Source organism: Culicoides brevitarsis, chromosome 1 (assembly GCF_036172545.1).
Source record: "Culicoides brevitarsis isolate CSIRO-B50_1 chromosome 1, AGI_CSIRO_Cbre_v1, whole genome shotgun sequence".
Classification (NCBI taxonomy): domain Eukaryota; kingdom Metazoa; phylum Arthropoda; class Insecta; order Diptera; family Ceratopogonidae; genus Culicoides; species Culicoides brevitarsis.
This window is the reverse complement of record NC_087085.1, coordinates 13,000,696-13,015,182: the sequence shown is the minus strand read 5'-3', so window position 1 is coordinate 13,015,182 and position 14,487 is coordinate 13,000,696. Positions and strand designations below refer to the sequence as shown.

General features: G+C 27.1%; 1 protein-coding gene across 1 annotated transcript; it reads left to right on the top strand.

The window, feature by feature from the left end:
- The first annotated feature begins 336 nt into the window (after window positions 1-336).
- On the top strand, window positions 337-13,946 carry LOC134835524 (monocarboxylate transporter 12). Its single transcript, XM_063850407.1, has 7 exons — window positions 337-1,566; window positions 1,635-1,676; window positions 11,092-11,211; window positions 11,270-11,525; window positions 11,585-11,763; window positions 12,584-13,327; window positions 13,381-13,946. Exons 1-7 carry the CDS (start codon window positions 1,464-1,466, stop codon window positions 13,743-13,745), a joined length of 1,809 nt encoding a protein of 602 aa, XP_063706477.1. The 5' UTR covers window positions 337-1,463; the 3' UTR covers window positions 13,746-13,946.
- Window positions 13,947-14,487: the final 541 nt, after the last annotated feature.

Sequence of the window (14,487 nt, the reverse complement as noted above, 5' to 3'; positions counted from 1 at the left end):
ATATTTAATTAATTTTTTTTTTTTTTTTAATTTAATTTTAAATTTAATTTAATTTTTTTTCAAAATATTTTATAAAAAATTATTAAAAATTTATAAAAAAAAATATTTAATTTTTTTCTAATAAAAAAAATCCATAAATTAATTTTTATTTATGAAAAACGCCTTAGAACACTCACAACTGCATTGCACTACAAATGATTTTTCCATAGTATATTTGAGTGTCTCTCCTTCTACTCATTCGCCATACACCCCATCATATAGAACGCTCCGTAGTAAATAAATATTCGCCGGTCTTTTAAAAACGGAACAATCAAATGTCAGTCAGTCGCACGGGCTCTGTCGTAGAGAAGAGTTGAACAATTTTTTCGTTACTTTATTATAATTCTTATAATTATTGTTAAAAACTCTTTACTTCGAACATTTGCTCATTTTTATTTTTTAATTTTTTAAATAAAAAATAATTTTTACTATAATTTGAAAAAAAAAAAAAAATAAAAAAAAATATTATTAATAAAACGTGCCTTCCCTATCTTAATCTTACCAACATAAAAATTATTAAAAATTAAAAAAAAAATCGTTACGACACAAAAATTGACATTTATTGTCTATATATTATACTGAATGGTGATAAGAAGTGCTTGGTGCTTGATTATACTTAAAACACAAAAAAGTGATTAGATTCGAACAAGTCACAAAAAAGAACAGAACACAAAAAAATATACAGATGTTCCATGTTGCTAAATAAATATAGATAAATATTTTATCAGTAACAATCAACTCTTTTTTTGCAAGTTTGAAAAAAAAAAGAGAAAAGTTTCTTGAACGTTAATCAACAAAATAAAGAAGAACCTTGTATTAAAGTGTGTTAATTGTTTCAAGTTTTATATATGTGAAAAAAAATATTTTAAGTTTTTATGCAAAAAAAAAATAATTTTTAAATAAATTAATAAATAATAATCTGATCAGACGTAAAAAAAAACAAAATAAAAACAAACTTTGTTGTATCCACGACAATTTCTCGTCGTTATTTATGCGCCATTGGTTGAATAACGCACAAAAAAAAATAAAAACAAAAATATTTACATCCAAAAGGGCGACACAAAGACAATTTACTCTTCCAAAAAGACAAGTTGTATGATAATTTCCCCCTAAATAGCGACAGTTCACCAAATGCAAAGACAGAAAATTATCTATTTCTAATTTTAAAAATAGATTCAACAACATGTAAATGTGTCTCGCACACGTTTTTGAAATTCTCAACTTTTTTTCGCATATATTATCATACCGTACTAAATAATATATAATCAATTCACTCGCTCAGTGGTCAATGTTTAGTAGTGACTTTCTTGTCTTTCTTGCTATTTGTGTTAATTGAAACGTTCAACAATCAACAAAACGGAGGAATTTTTTAAAAATAAAACTTTTATTGCGGTTTGAGAGAAAGTAAAAGTGCATTGAGAAAAATGACACACGGAGCACCGCCAAAGAAACGTCAAAACGGCGAACTGCATGATGCGGAAGATGATGAATATAACGGCATGGTGAAGCCTCCAGATGGAGGATGGGGTAAGTTTTATTTTTTTTTTTTTAATTAAAAATTTAATTTAATTAAAAAAAAATATTTTTTTTTGCAGGATGGATGGTTGTTTTTGCATCCTTCGCCATTCACATTGTCAGTAAGTAAAACATTTTTTTTTAATTTTTCACAAAAAATCGATCGATTTAAATATTTTAAGACTTTTCAATAAAAAATAAAATCCGTGACCTTTTTCTTATCAAAATCACTAAAATACAATAAATTTTTTATTGTTAAGACAAAGAAGTCGGCAAAGATAAGATTTTCGTCGCAATGTTATCAGAATCACATGTCAATTCGTTAAATACTACCTCAACAAAAAATTTGTTATGCACACAATAGTTGGAAGAATTTGCAAGGTTATTCTTTGAGTTGTGCCGCAGGTGCGTAGTAACCAAATTTTATGTTCAACATCGTAAAAGTTTGCAGATTTTTTATTATGAAATTGATAAATCTAGACTTTAAAAGTCTTTGGCAATATTTGAAACTGACAGTTTTGTTAGTTTTTTATGTTCTAAAAGATTTTTAGAATTAATATTTTTGAATGAATTAATATTTAAATAATTTTTTCTAAAGAAATTAAATTTGGAAGTTTTTTGAACTGAACTTCATTTCATTTATTTGAGCAAATATAAATATTTTTAGGATTTTTCGATAAATAAATTTAATTTTTTTTTTATTTTTATTTAAAATAATTAATTATTGATTTATTTAAATAAAAATAAATAAAATTAGGAAATTAAATCATTTTCTTAAAATTTTAGCCATTTATAATTTTTTTCAAACTTCAAAATTCGTATTAAAATTGTTATAAATTTTGGAAAATTATTTAAAAATAAAACAAAAATTTTTTTAAATTATAAAAAAAAAATTAATATTATATTTAATTCCATTACATTTAATTAAAATTACTTTTTATATTTATTAATTTTAAAAATAATTTTAAATTTTTTTCGGTAAATTTTCCTATTTTTTTCTATAAAAATAATTCAGGTCTCACTTTGATTTTTTAATTTTTTTTTTTTAAATTTGAAATTTTCCAAATCAATTTAATTTATGAGAAGCCTACAAAAATATCATTATTATGCACTACAAATATATATTTTTCTAAAATTTTCCTCACAAAAAAAATCATCTGTTATCATCCTGCATATTAATATTATTTACGTTATAATTCAATTCAAAACTTTTTTTATCACAATTGAACGGTGATTCAACCTGATATCTTATAAAATTGAATAAAATCTTATCAATTTTATCTCTTTCGTCAGAGATAGAGAATATTCAATAGAATCGGGATTAATACCCACTACGACATCCGCAACAAATGTTATTGCAGAGCAATATAATTGTGGATACCTAACGACGTAATTTGTTGCTTGTTGATAAGAAGCTTGACGATGGATCTAGTTATTTTTTGGTCTACAATAAATTTATTCTAGCGACGTCAAACAGTGCACCTGCAAGTGTAACTAGGTAGCATTTTCTCACAAAATTTACATTTATCTTTGTCTTTGTTTGCATTTCCGAGATTTCGTATCGAAATAACCGTCGTCGTCGCGTTTGACGATAAACAACCGAAAAAAATTTCGGGTCATTGTTTTTCGTTTCGTTTATCTAGAATGTTGACTTCTTGCCGCTCATCGTATAAAATAATCATAACAATAAATAAATATTTAAAACCGGTACCTTTGTGTCGTTTTTCGTTGATTTTTTTTTTGGAATCTTATTTGAATATTGCTCGATCGTGCGAAAAACATCTGGTTCACTTTATTCGCGGATTTTTATTTATTTTTTTTTGTAGGCGTATAATTTGTACTTTTAACGACGTCGTCGCGTTCGATTGTTATAACTGTTTGTTTGTTTATGTTTGTAATGCACTTCGCACATTTTCATGTATTATTGAGTGAAGTGCGAACAAATAATTAGAATAGAATGTAGATTAACGTGTTTTTTATTGCTCTTAATTTCGAATGGTCAATGAAATTTCCAACAATTGATTTCATGTCTCGTTTCGAAGGAAAACTACTTTGCCGAGACCCGAACAAGTCAACATTAAATTAATTAACTAGAACATGCATGTTTACCGCAATGTTAACTTGAATTTTGTTAAATTAAACAAATTTAAATAGATTTCATCAAAACTTATTAATTTTTGGAAGCCAAGTCAATTAGAGAACTAATTTCCTCGTAAATAAAATTTCTTGAGCGGAATTTCGTTTTGATTGTTGGTAAACATCAAATTGAAAGGTTTCTCTGGGAATTTTTACGAAAAATTACGATGTTTTGTGTGTCAAGGTTGAAATATTTTTTAAGAAGAATCCTGAAGTTTTTTTGTGTGTTTACTTATTTTTGGCAATTTTTTTTGTCCAACCTAATTAATTAAAAATTTGGTATTATAAAGTAATGGTGAAAAAATGTTAAAATATGGAAAATTTTTCTTATAAAAACAAAACAATAATCTAAAGTTGGTAAAAAATAAAAAAAAAATTTTTTTAGAAATTCTCTGATTTTAATATCTCAAAAAATCTCAGAATTTCAATTTACTTCATATTTGAGTTTTTAAAATTTTTGCTAAAGTTTTGATCAAAACCTTTAAAATTTTCGTTGAGTTAAAAAAATTCAAATTTTTTCAAAATTTGTTAAAAATACATCTAAAGCTTTTACTTAAAAATTTTTCAAAAATAGTTGAATATCTACTTTAAGTCAAAAAATCTTTTAAAGCGGTTGTTAAGTTTCTTAAGTCAATTAGGTCAAAACTTAAATATTAATTTTTTTCTAAAAAAAAAATATTAAGTTTGCACCAAAAATTAAATTTCAAGTCAAAACTAATTAATATTTGACTTTTTTTAAAACTAAAAGTAAAATAAAAAACTTTTGAATTTGACTTTTAACGCCATTTACTTAAAAATAAGTTAACTTTCTTAAGCTTAAATCTCATATTGAGCTCCATTATGCCACTTTGGACCCTGAAATAAAAATTTCTTGTCTAATTTTTATAACATTTTTTTAGTTAAGAGACGTTTTCTTTAATTTTTTAAAGCAATTGACCATTTTAAACAAAAATCAACGAAAGCATCATACGTAATTAAAAATAAAAGCAAATCATTGCAACTTTTAATAATAATATCAAACACTAAATAGATACGATTATGTGCTATTGACATAACATGATTCCATTTACTGAATTCCACATTCAAGTTATGTTCAATTTGATACAACGAGCATCCATATCATATTTTTTGTTTACATGTCTACTTCACTATTCTACGCATTCCATATTATTTATTATTTTTTTCTCTATTTCACAAACACAAACATTGAGAATTCCCTCGGATCGCATAATCGCACGTCAATCCAGTATTGTTTGGATTTTGTCATTATTCTGAACTAGAACTTTTTCTAAAAATAACTTCGAACCACTAAAACTGGTTATTACCATCTTCAATGATACGTCAAAAACTATCATCATATAGAAACAAATCTCGAAGTTCACTTTTGCTGATAAGATATTTTTAAAATAAAAAATTACACAAGTTTGTATACTTAAAATAGCAACAAGTTACAGCATTACTTCTTATCAACATTTTAAATTCATTCAGATTCTTAGAGAGAAGAAAGATGATACGTGCCTCCGTTAATGTTCTACATGTGTTTATTTACTCACATGATGTGTTTATAAGTTAGAAATGGAAATTTTTGTTTTTTTTTTATTTTCAAAATAATAATCATCGAACTGATAAACATATCTCTGTCGGTCGTGTGTCAGTTCTTTATATTTATGACATAAAATGTGGATTAAAGGGTGTGTTGGTTACTTCTTGAATTATGATTATAATTTCCTGATGATACACTCGCTCTGCGGGCGCCACATTGATATTTCAATTTTGTCTAGAAGCGCGCGTTTTCCCGTCATTATTCTATACTTAGAGCCGCAAATATGGGTCAACTTGTAAGAATTTCGCTACACAATGCACTTTGTGGCAAATTTCAGACGAGCGAGTGTAGGCGAGATTTTCAGGTGTTCAACGCGTGTTCCTTGTCTGTCACTCAGATGGAAGTTGCCATGTAAATGTAATTGTTTTGAGAGCAATAAGACATAATTATAATAATTCATTTAGTTACAGCGTTACAGCGACAACAAAGGCGCAAATGAGTCAAGAACAACAACAAGTATTAAGTGAAGCGAACAACAAAAACATGATAAAGAAGAAATCTGACTCATAATAATTTAATTACATGCAGAGTTGAAAGTCTAAACAATGTCGTAGAATTTCTTATGAATAAATATTCAGAATTAAAACAAAAAAAAAAGTTATGAATAAACAAAAACATCGCAAGTGCAAGCAAAATGAAAAGAAAGACGAAGAAGAAGAAGGGTTGATTGACCCAAGTTGATGATATAATATTTAATTTGCAAATACAGAAAGATCAACAAATTCGAATAGTATTGCTCTCGACAACGCGAAGAAGAAGACGACATCGCCGACGACGACGTTGACGATAAAAATATAAGCAAAACAAACAACACGAAAAATGGGTTACTAAAATAGTTTGACAGCTCATAAAAATATTTTTTTATCTGGTGCACATCCGATTTACATGAGATTTACATGTGAATGAGAAGCAAAAACGAACTTATGAGGTTTCAAGAGGAAATTAATTCCATTATGGCAAGTAAATACATGGAAATGGTAAGTATCCTAAACTTTAGCTGGTATCCTTACCACTAGACAATATGGGAAAAATATTTTTTAAAAATAAAAAATCGCACGCTGTTAAAAAAAACGTTCCACAAATCAAACAACAACTATTAAGAGCGACAAATATTGGCACACATCATCAATTTTTACGTACATCCGATTGAGAATATCAATTTTGATCCCGTCATAAAATAATAAATTCTACCTTTTTGAATGTTTTTCCAAAACAAATATTTCGTCTCTCGTGTCTCTGCACCTGTTTTATTAATGGAACAAATCCATTACTACAAAAATTACGAATAAAAAGGTCACTGAGACCGAGATTTATGTGACATCTAAGTTGTTATAAAAACTTAAACACAAGTAAGCTAAGGTCACGCATCTGATCTTTTCATACATGATAGATTAAGAGACCCTAAAAGATTTCTCAAACGAGCCGTTATAACGACTTAATAAAAAAATTTTAATATTTTTCCGTCTCTTTTGGCAAATGATATTTTTTTTCTTCGGTCGAACAAACACAAAATGTACTTTCATGGTATGCTAGTTGCTTGTTCGAACAAGAAAGTGATGATATTTTTATTATTTTTAAATTAATTTGATTGTCATTTTATGCAAATATCATCCAGATGTCAAGAAATGAGAAAACTGCAATAGGGAAATATCGATTTTTTGTTTTCTTCTTAAAACTCATGTATATTGATGCACTTGATCTATTTTTAAAACGGAACAAATAATTCACAAAAAAAACAACACAAAAGAAATCTCCTTGAAAGAATCGTTTTATGATTCTTTTATGTCTCTTGTACATCCGATGAAATTTTTACGTGGTTTCTCTCATTTTTTTTTATAATTTTGCATCTGAATCACAACCAAGAACTTCTTTTGTCCCAGTTCCTTCAACTATGTACTATTTGTCTACGAAATCAATTAACATATGAACGTTTATTAATAAAATCCGAGAAATTTCACTTTTCATTTCAATCATATGTTTTTTGCGGCGTACGCTTGGGTGGCGTAAAAAAGGTCAAGTTTGTTATTAATTTGATGGATGACCGTTTTGTGCTCTCTTTTTCTTTATCGACGAAAATTTTTTTTTTCGGGAGAGAAATTCTCGCACGTCGAAAAATTTGGATATTCATGAAAATATTCTCACATAAAGAAGAAAGATACGAAAAAAAAAATAAAAACAAATAGAGCAAAGATGAAAATAAATATACACTCACTCGTTTTTAATCCATACAACAAATATTTGTTTACGCTTTTTTCTTGTTGTTTTTGTGAAGTAAATAATGCGTCGAACACGTAAAAAGTAACACCTACAACAACAAACACTCAGCTGTGCTGCAAAAATGATGGGAAAATTCCCGAAAGGTCAAGATCGCTCGTCACACGTGAATGAACGGAACGGAAAAAAGGCGACGACCCACACGCTTCAATCGATCAAAGAACTTTTTGCAGAAGAAAATTACTTTATTGACACAAATGCAAAATTTATGTAGCAACCACATCAAATATTTATCTCGTATTAAAAGAACTCAGATGACATGTCAACACGTAAAATTTGCTGCAAGCCAGTCAAATGTCACCTAGATCTGCATCAAATAGTTGAAAAACATGCAAAATTCACTGAACTGCATTTTTATGTTGCTCCCGGATAATTCTCTCAAATCGCATGAATAGTTAATCATCATCATCATTTCCAGTTAATATTCATCGAGACGACATAGAACTGGGTCATGATAACAATGCGACACGTTTTCAAATAGCGAACAATGCAAAATCGAGGGGATTTTACGAACTTGACCTTGATACAAGGAAGAAACGTGCGTACGATTGACGGAAAATGTTTATTTTCTGCAACACAGAAATGCATCGTTGTTTATTTATTACAACGGAAAATGAAGGCACCGCGGGACACCAATAATAATGTTGCTAGTTCTGACCTTTTGTTTACTCTTTTTATAATTTTTTTTATTGCTACATTGTTGACAACTCGTCTTATCAGTCGCGTGGTGGTCCAAAAATATTTAAGTCAGCAATAAAAAATGATTCACTTTAATTAATTTATGTACAATTAAATAAATAAATTTGAGTTTGCATAATTCGGCTGTGATTAAAACTGATAATGGCCTGTCGGAACGTGCCTTTTTTTCCTGCAAATGACATGACGACATAGCATTTATGTCAATATTAATTTATGAATTTGCGTATTTATTTACACATTTCCAAATGTTTATTTGGGATTTTATGATTCGTGTTTATCTTATCAACAAAAGTGTCAAATGGAAATTTCGAGATATAGAAAATTGTCATTCCGTGTAATAAAAAGAGCATTTTTTCAAACTATATCTCAAGGGCAAGGGGGATTTAGAGGCTTATGAGCATAAAAAAATTTAGTGATGGTGCATTAAATGACGCAATTTGAATCAAATAACCTTCAGTGAGGTACAGCAAAAGTTGTTGGAGACAAGAAAGAAAAAAGAGATCAAAATGGATTAAAATATTTATTTAAATCTTAAATTGAATGAAAGAATTTTCCTTTCCTTTAAACACTGATTCTTGTGGACTATTTATTTTTTTTTATATTTTACATTTTCTGCTTGAGAAGAAAAGTTTAAGAAAATGCACGATCAATATTTCTTTTATTGTTTTAATTTTTGAACAAAAAAATTAAATATTTAAAAAAAAAAAAAAAAAAATTGAAAAAAAAAATATTTTTCAATCGAAACAATACTTTTTTGCATAATAAATTTTTCATTAAAAAAAATATCTCGGCAAAAATTTTTTTTAATCGAAAATTTAAATATATTATTTTTTTTTAATTAAAATATATTCTGATTTAAATTAAATTAGATTAAATAAATTATTTTATTTTAAATTTATTGTTAAAAAAAATTAAATTTTAAATTTTAGATCGATAAATTTATTTATTTTTCATATTGCTAAAACTATAAATTATAAAAATAATTATAAATATTAAATTAAAATAAATAATATTTAAATTAATATTTTAATTATTAATTTAAGTAATTATTTTTTTAAATAGAAAAAAATTATTACAAATTAATTTTTAATCTTTAACAAAATAAATTATTTTTAAAAGGAAAACATAAAAATCTGTAACCTTTATAAATAAAAACACTTGTACATTTCCATTGAATGAATTTCCATTAAACCGTTTTTCACGAGAACTCTCTCATTTTCCAAATAAATCCTTTTAATATAAAATTCTCTTAATTCAAGTGCAAACACTTAACCCGTAAACATTTCCTTGTAAAAATATATGACATCAACAAATGTTGACACAGTTCGAATACATAACAAGGATTATGTCAAATGATCTGAAAATGCGGGAATATGCAAATAGATTTGCGAATAAAACAAATGGAAAGAGAGAGAAATTTACCGGAAATTGATACAATGATGTGCAATAAAATTTCTGGAAAATTTTCCCTTGCTACAAAACAAAAAATAAATGCAGTTAAATTAATATCTCATATCATGTGAATTCTATTCGATTCATGTCATTTGCAGCCACTTTAAAAAAAACGTTTATTGTGAATTGCATCACATTCATTACATTTTCTGAGTTAACAAAGAACCCCCACAATTATTTCTGCCTCCCTTTTATAACTGCGGCATGCTGTGCGGATAGAATCATAAATCAATTAAAAGTTAAGCAACAAGTACGCACATTCTCTTACGAAACTCATTACATAAGCAGCTTATCGTTTCATGTAAGTCTAACTTGCATCAGGAAATAAAGAGGAACACTTAAACGTCAGTGGATGTGGATTTATAAAATGATGAATGAAGTTGTTTTTTGCTTAGAATTTACATATTTTGTTATCTGTGAGTTAGAAAAAGTGTAATTTAAGGCGATGCCTTATTAAGAGGGAATGCCGCCAGTAACAACAGAACCACGTTTTTTGGTTAATCTATGAAAAAATTTGGAGATAACGAGAATTTATGAAATATTTTGTTACGCGTGACTCATTGATCAACAGGTCTCGGCTTATCATTTTAAAATATCAAATGATTGAGATTCGAATGCCACTTCTAGATAGCGTGCTTGATAAGGAATTCGTATCAAGTGTTTACAAAGAAGATGGATTGGCGATGGAATTGAGAAATAAAATGAAGCTTTACAAAATTTTTAGACAAATGAGCGAAAGAATTTTTTTTTACTTTTAGCACATTTGATTAAAAAAACTTACTTAATATCCTCAATAAAATAAAATAATTATTTTTTTTTAATTTAAAAAAATAATAAAAAAAATAATTTTCTATTAAAAAGTTAATTATGAAAAAAAAATTAATTATTTTTTAAATTAATTAATAATTTTTTTATAGTTTATATTTATTTTTAATAAAGAAAATAATTTATTTTTTTTTAAATAACAAAAAAAAAATCCTTTAAAAATTCGATAGTTTCGTTAAAATATTTTTTTTAGAAAATAAAAATTAAAAAAACATTTTTTTTTCACCCAAAATTCCTTTTAAAAAATATATTTTTAATTTTTAACAAATTTTGCGAAAAATTCAATTCACAAGTCTTTAAATAACTTCTACAACTTTTTTCTATTCATAAAATTGTTTCAAATAAAAGTTCAAAGACGTTCTTTTCACTCTTTCTTTCTTCATTCTTTCATTAAATTGACGAGTTTCTTATTTCATTATCACGGAGTGAAATAGGAAACCATTGATATGAACTTTTTCATACAAAAACAAACGTCATTAAAATTAAAATCGATCGATGATTGTAAACTATGTTCTTCATTCAAATAAACAACTTTTACTCTTTTTCAGCTGATGGAATGACATACTCTTTCGGTATCTTTTACGTGGAATTTCTGGATTATTTTAATGAAGGCAAAGGTTACACAGCGTGGATCGCATCAATTCTCGTAGGCGTAACGTTATGTTCAGGTGAGTTTTGAAATAATTTAATTGAAAAACAATTTTTTTCAATGCAATTTTTAAATAGGTCCCGTTTCATCTGCCTTTGTGAACCGATATGGATGTCGTCCAGTGACAATTGCTGGAGCATTTCTCGGAGGAATTTGCTTGATTCTCAGTTGTTTTGCTCAAAATGTATTTACGTTGTTTATAACTATCGGATTTGGAGCTGGTTTGGGCTTTGGATTGATTTATTTGCCAGCTATTGTGAGTGTCACGATGTATTTTGAGAAATATCGATCATTGGCGACGGGAATTGCCGTCTGTGGATCAGGCTTTGGCACGTAAGTTATTTTTTTTTTATTAAAAAAATACAGAAAATTTATTTTTTTAATGTTTAAAGGATGATTTTCGCTCCAATTACAAATACGTTGATCTCGAGTTATGGATGGCGAGGTGCTTTATTGATCATTTCGGGAATTGTTTTTAATTGTGCCATATTTGGAGCGATGTTCCGACCATTGGAGCCTGAAAAAAAGAAAATTCCTTTGCAAGAGATACGGAATGGGAATGGAATTGATCGTAAGTTTAATGAAATTTGTTATTGATTTTTTATTTAAATTAAGTTTTTGTCTAATATTTCATTTATTTTTTTTTCAACATTTGATTTTGATTTAAATAAAAATTAACTGTTTTTATTTTTAAAAAATAAAATTTGCGGAAATTTTTTTAAAAGATTATAAAAATTATTCAAGTTTTAAAAATTCAATTAAAATAATTAAATTTAAATTTTAAAAATTTTGTGAAAAATTTCCATTAAAATATTTGCAAAAATTATTAAAAATTGCAAAAATTTAAAAAATTAAATAAAAAAAAAATTAAGAAACCCAAAAAACATCAATTCTTAATGCAATTTTGAGGAAATTTTTTTAAAAGATTTTTGATTGAAAAATTATTTAAGACAAATTTTTTTCAAAAATTTTTGAAAAATAGCAGTTTTAAAATTTCAATAAAAATTATTTATTAAATCGCAAAAAATTTAAAAAAAAATAATGCTCTGTTATTACATAAAAAGTAACTTGAAACAAATTTGGAAAAATATTGAAATTGGAAAACTTAAAAAATCTAAATATGAAATTTTGTGCAAAATTTATCCTTTTTCTCATTCCCAAAATTAGATAAGAAATTTTTCTGCACAAAAATTGTTTTAAGTGGCCACTTTTGTGCGCTTAAAAATGAAGAAATAGTTTATAAATAAATTTTTACAGCTCAAAAACCGTAAAAAACTTTAAATCGATTTTTCTCAGTTTGTTAAAAATGTTAGTTGTGCGATTTATCCTTTTCGCCCGGGATTTGTAATGGTATTGTAAAAAAAAAATTTTTAATTTATTTTAATTTTCAGATCAAAGAAGTCAATCCGAAAAAACTCCCCGCCAAAAGAAACGCAGCACTGGCTCATATCTCACGCCAAACTCCGAAGACGAATTAACGCCCATGCAACGATCTCACAGCTTGGGTCACGGTCTTCTCAAGCCAACTTATCATCCTGTCGCCATCAACAACAATTCCAACGGGAAACTCCACTCCCCGAATACCGAAGAAACTCTCCGACTGGCAGTTAGCCAACCTTTGCTAAATGGCGGCAATCACATGCTCAAACGTACCGGAAGCGGTATCATGTACAAAAAAGATGTCTTTTATCGTGGCTCGGTTCACAGCTTGCATCAACACAAATCCCCCTCAGAAGTTGGCAGCATCGACGGACATCGTTACGGGTCAGTGCATCACATGAGAGATGTAGTAAAAGCTGAAAACGAATCGGATAAAATGTGCGGATGTATTCCATGTTCGCCCGAAACACGCGACACTTTGAATGAAATGTTGTCCTTTGGTCTTCTGAGAGATCCAGTATTCATTATTTTTAGCGTTTCAAACTTCCTCACGAGTATCGGGTTCAATATTCCGTATGTTTACATCGCAGCACAAGCGGAAGTTCTTCAGTTGAGCGGCGATCAGGGCAGTTACTTACTCGCAATTATCGGAATTGCTAATACCGTTGGTCGTATCATCTTGGGATACTTTTCCGACAAGGAATATGTCAATCGTTTATTGGTCTATAATTTATGTTTGACCATTTGTGGAGCTGGTAAGACAAAAATTTTCATTTTAAATCAAAATTTCAAAAAATTTTCTTTTCAGGATGTGCCTTATCAATCTTCTGCTATGATTTTTATACAATGGCGTTGTATGCATGTGTCTTTGGGTGCACAATTGGAGCATATGTTGGACTTACGTCAGTTATTCTCGTCGATTTGTTAGGATTAGATAAGTTAACAAACGCATTTGGGATTTTGCTCTTGTTCCAAGGCATCGCGTCATTTGCCGGACCTCCAATTGCTGGATCTCTGTATGATTTCACCGGGAAATATGAACCTGGATTTTTACTTGCGGGCGCTTCCATTGGCTTTAGTGGCCTAATTTTGTTCTCGATCCCACCACTTCAGAGATATCTGGCGAAGAAACAACGTGCAACGAATCACGTATCGGCAGCAATTAATCTATAGGGATTTCTTTACTATTTTTACTAAGCAGTACTCAAAGAATTTATTTTTTAATACAATGATAAGTCCAAAGTTAGCGCAAAGAATTTAAAATTTAAAAAAAAATAATGGAAATTGTTGAGTTGTAAAATTGGTTTATAAATGAATGATGAAAGATGTACCTTTTTTATGAGAATTTATTTAATAAAATATAGAAAAATATTATTTTTTGGTTTTTATTTTAATTTTCTTTAATATTCACTTCAAATGAATTTTAAAGTTTTTCATCTTTAAGGTAAGAAAAAAAAATTAATTAATTTAATTTCAATTATTTTATAATTTTATTTATTTATTTTTTTTATTTATTTTTTTATTTATTTTTTTAAAGTAATTTTTAAAGGATTTTTAATTAACAAAAATTAAATTTTAATAAGAAATTGACATAAAATATTTATTAAAAACTTCATAAATTCAAGTGTTTTTTGAAAAAAATAAAATTTATTATAAATTAAATTTTAAAACTTTGTTGAAATTTTAATATTTTTTTTTTAGTTAAATTAAATTAAATTGTTGTTTATTTATTTTATTTAATTTCACTTATTTTTAATTATTAATTTAAATTAATAAAATGATTAAATCCTTTATTAATTCTAAAATAAATTTTATGACAAATGATTTTTTTATAAATTTATTCTAAAAATTTTCACAAGCTTTTTTTTGTAAAATATTTAAAAAAATTTTTAACTTTCAGAAACTATCTCATTGA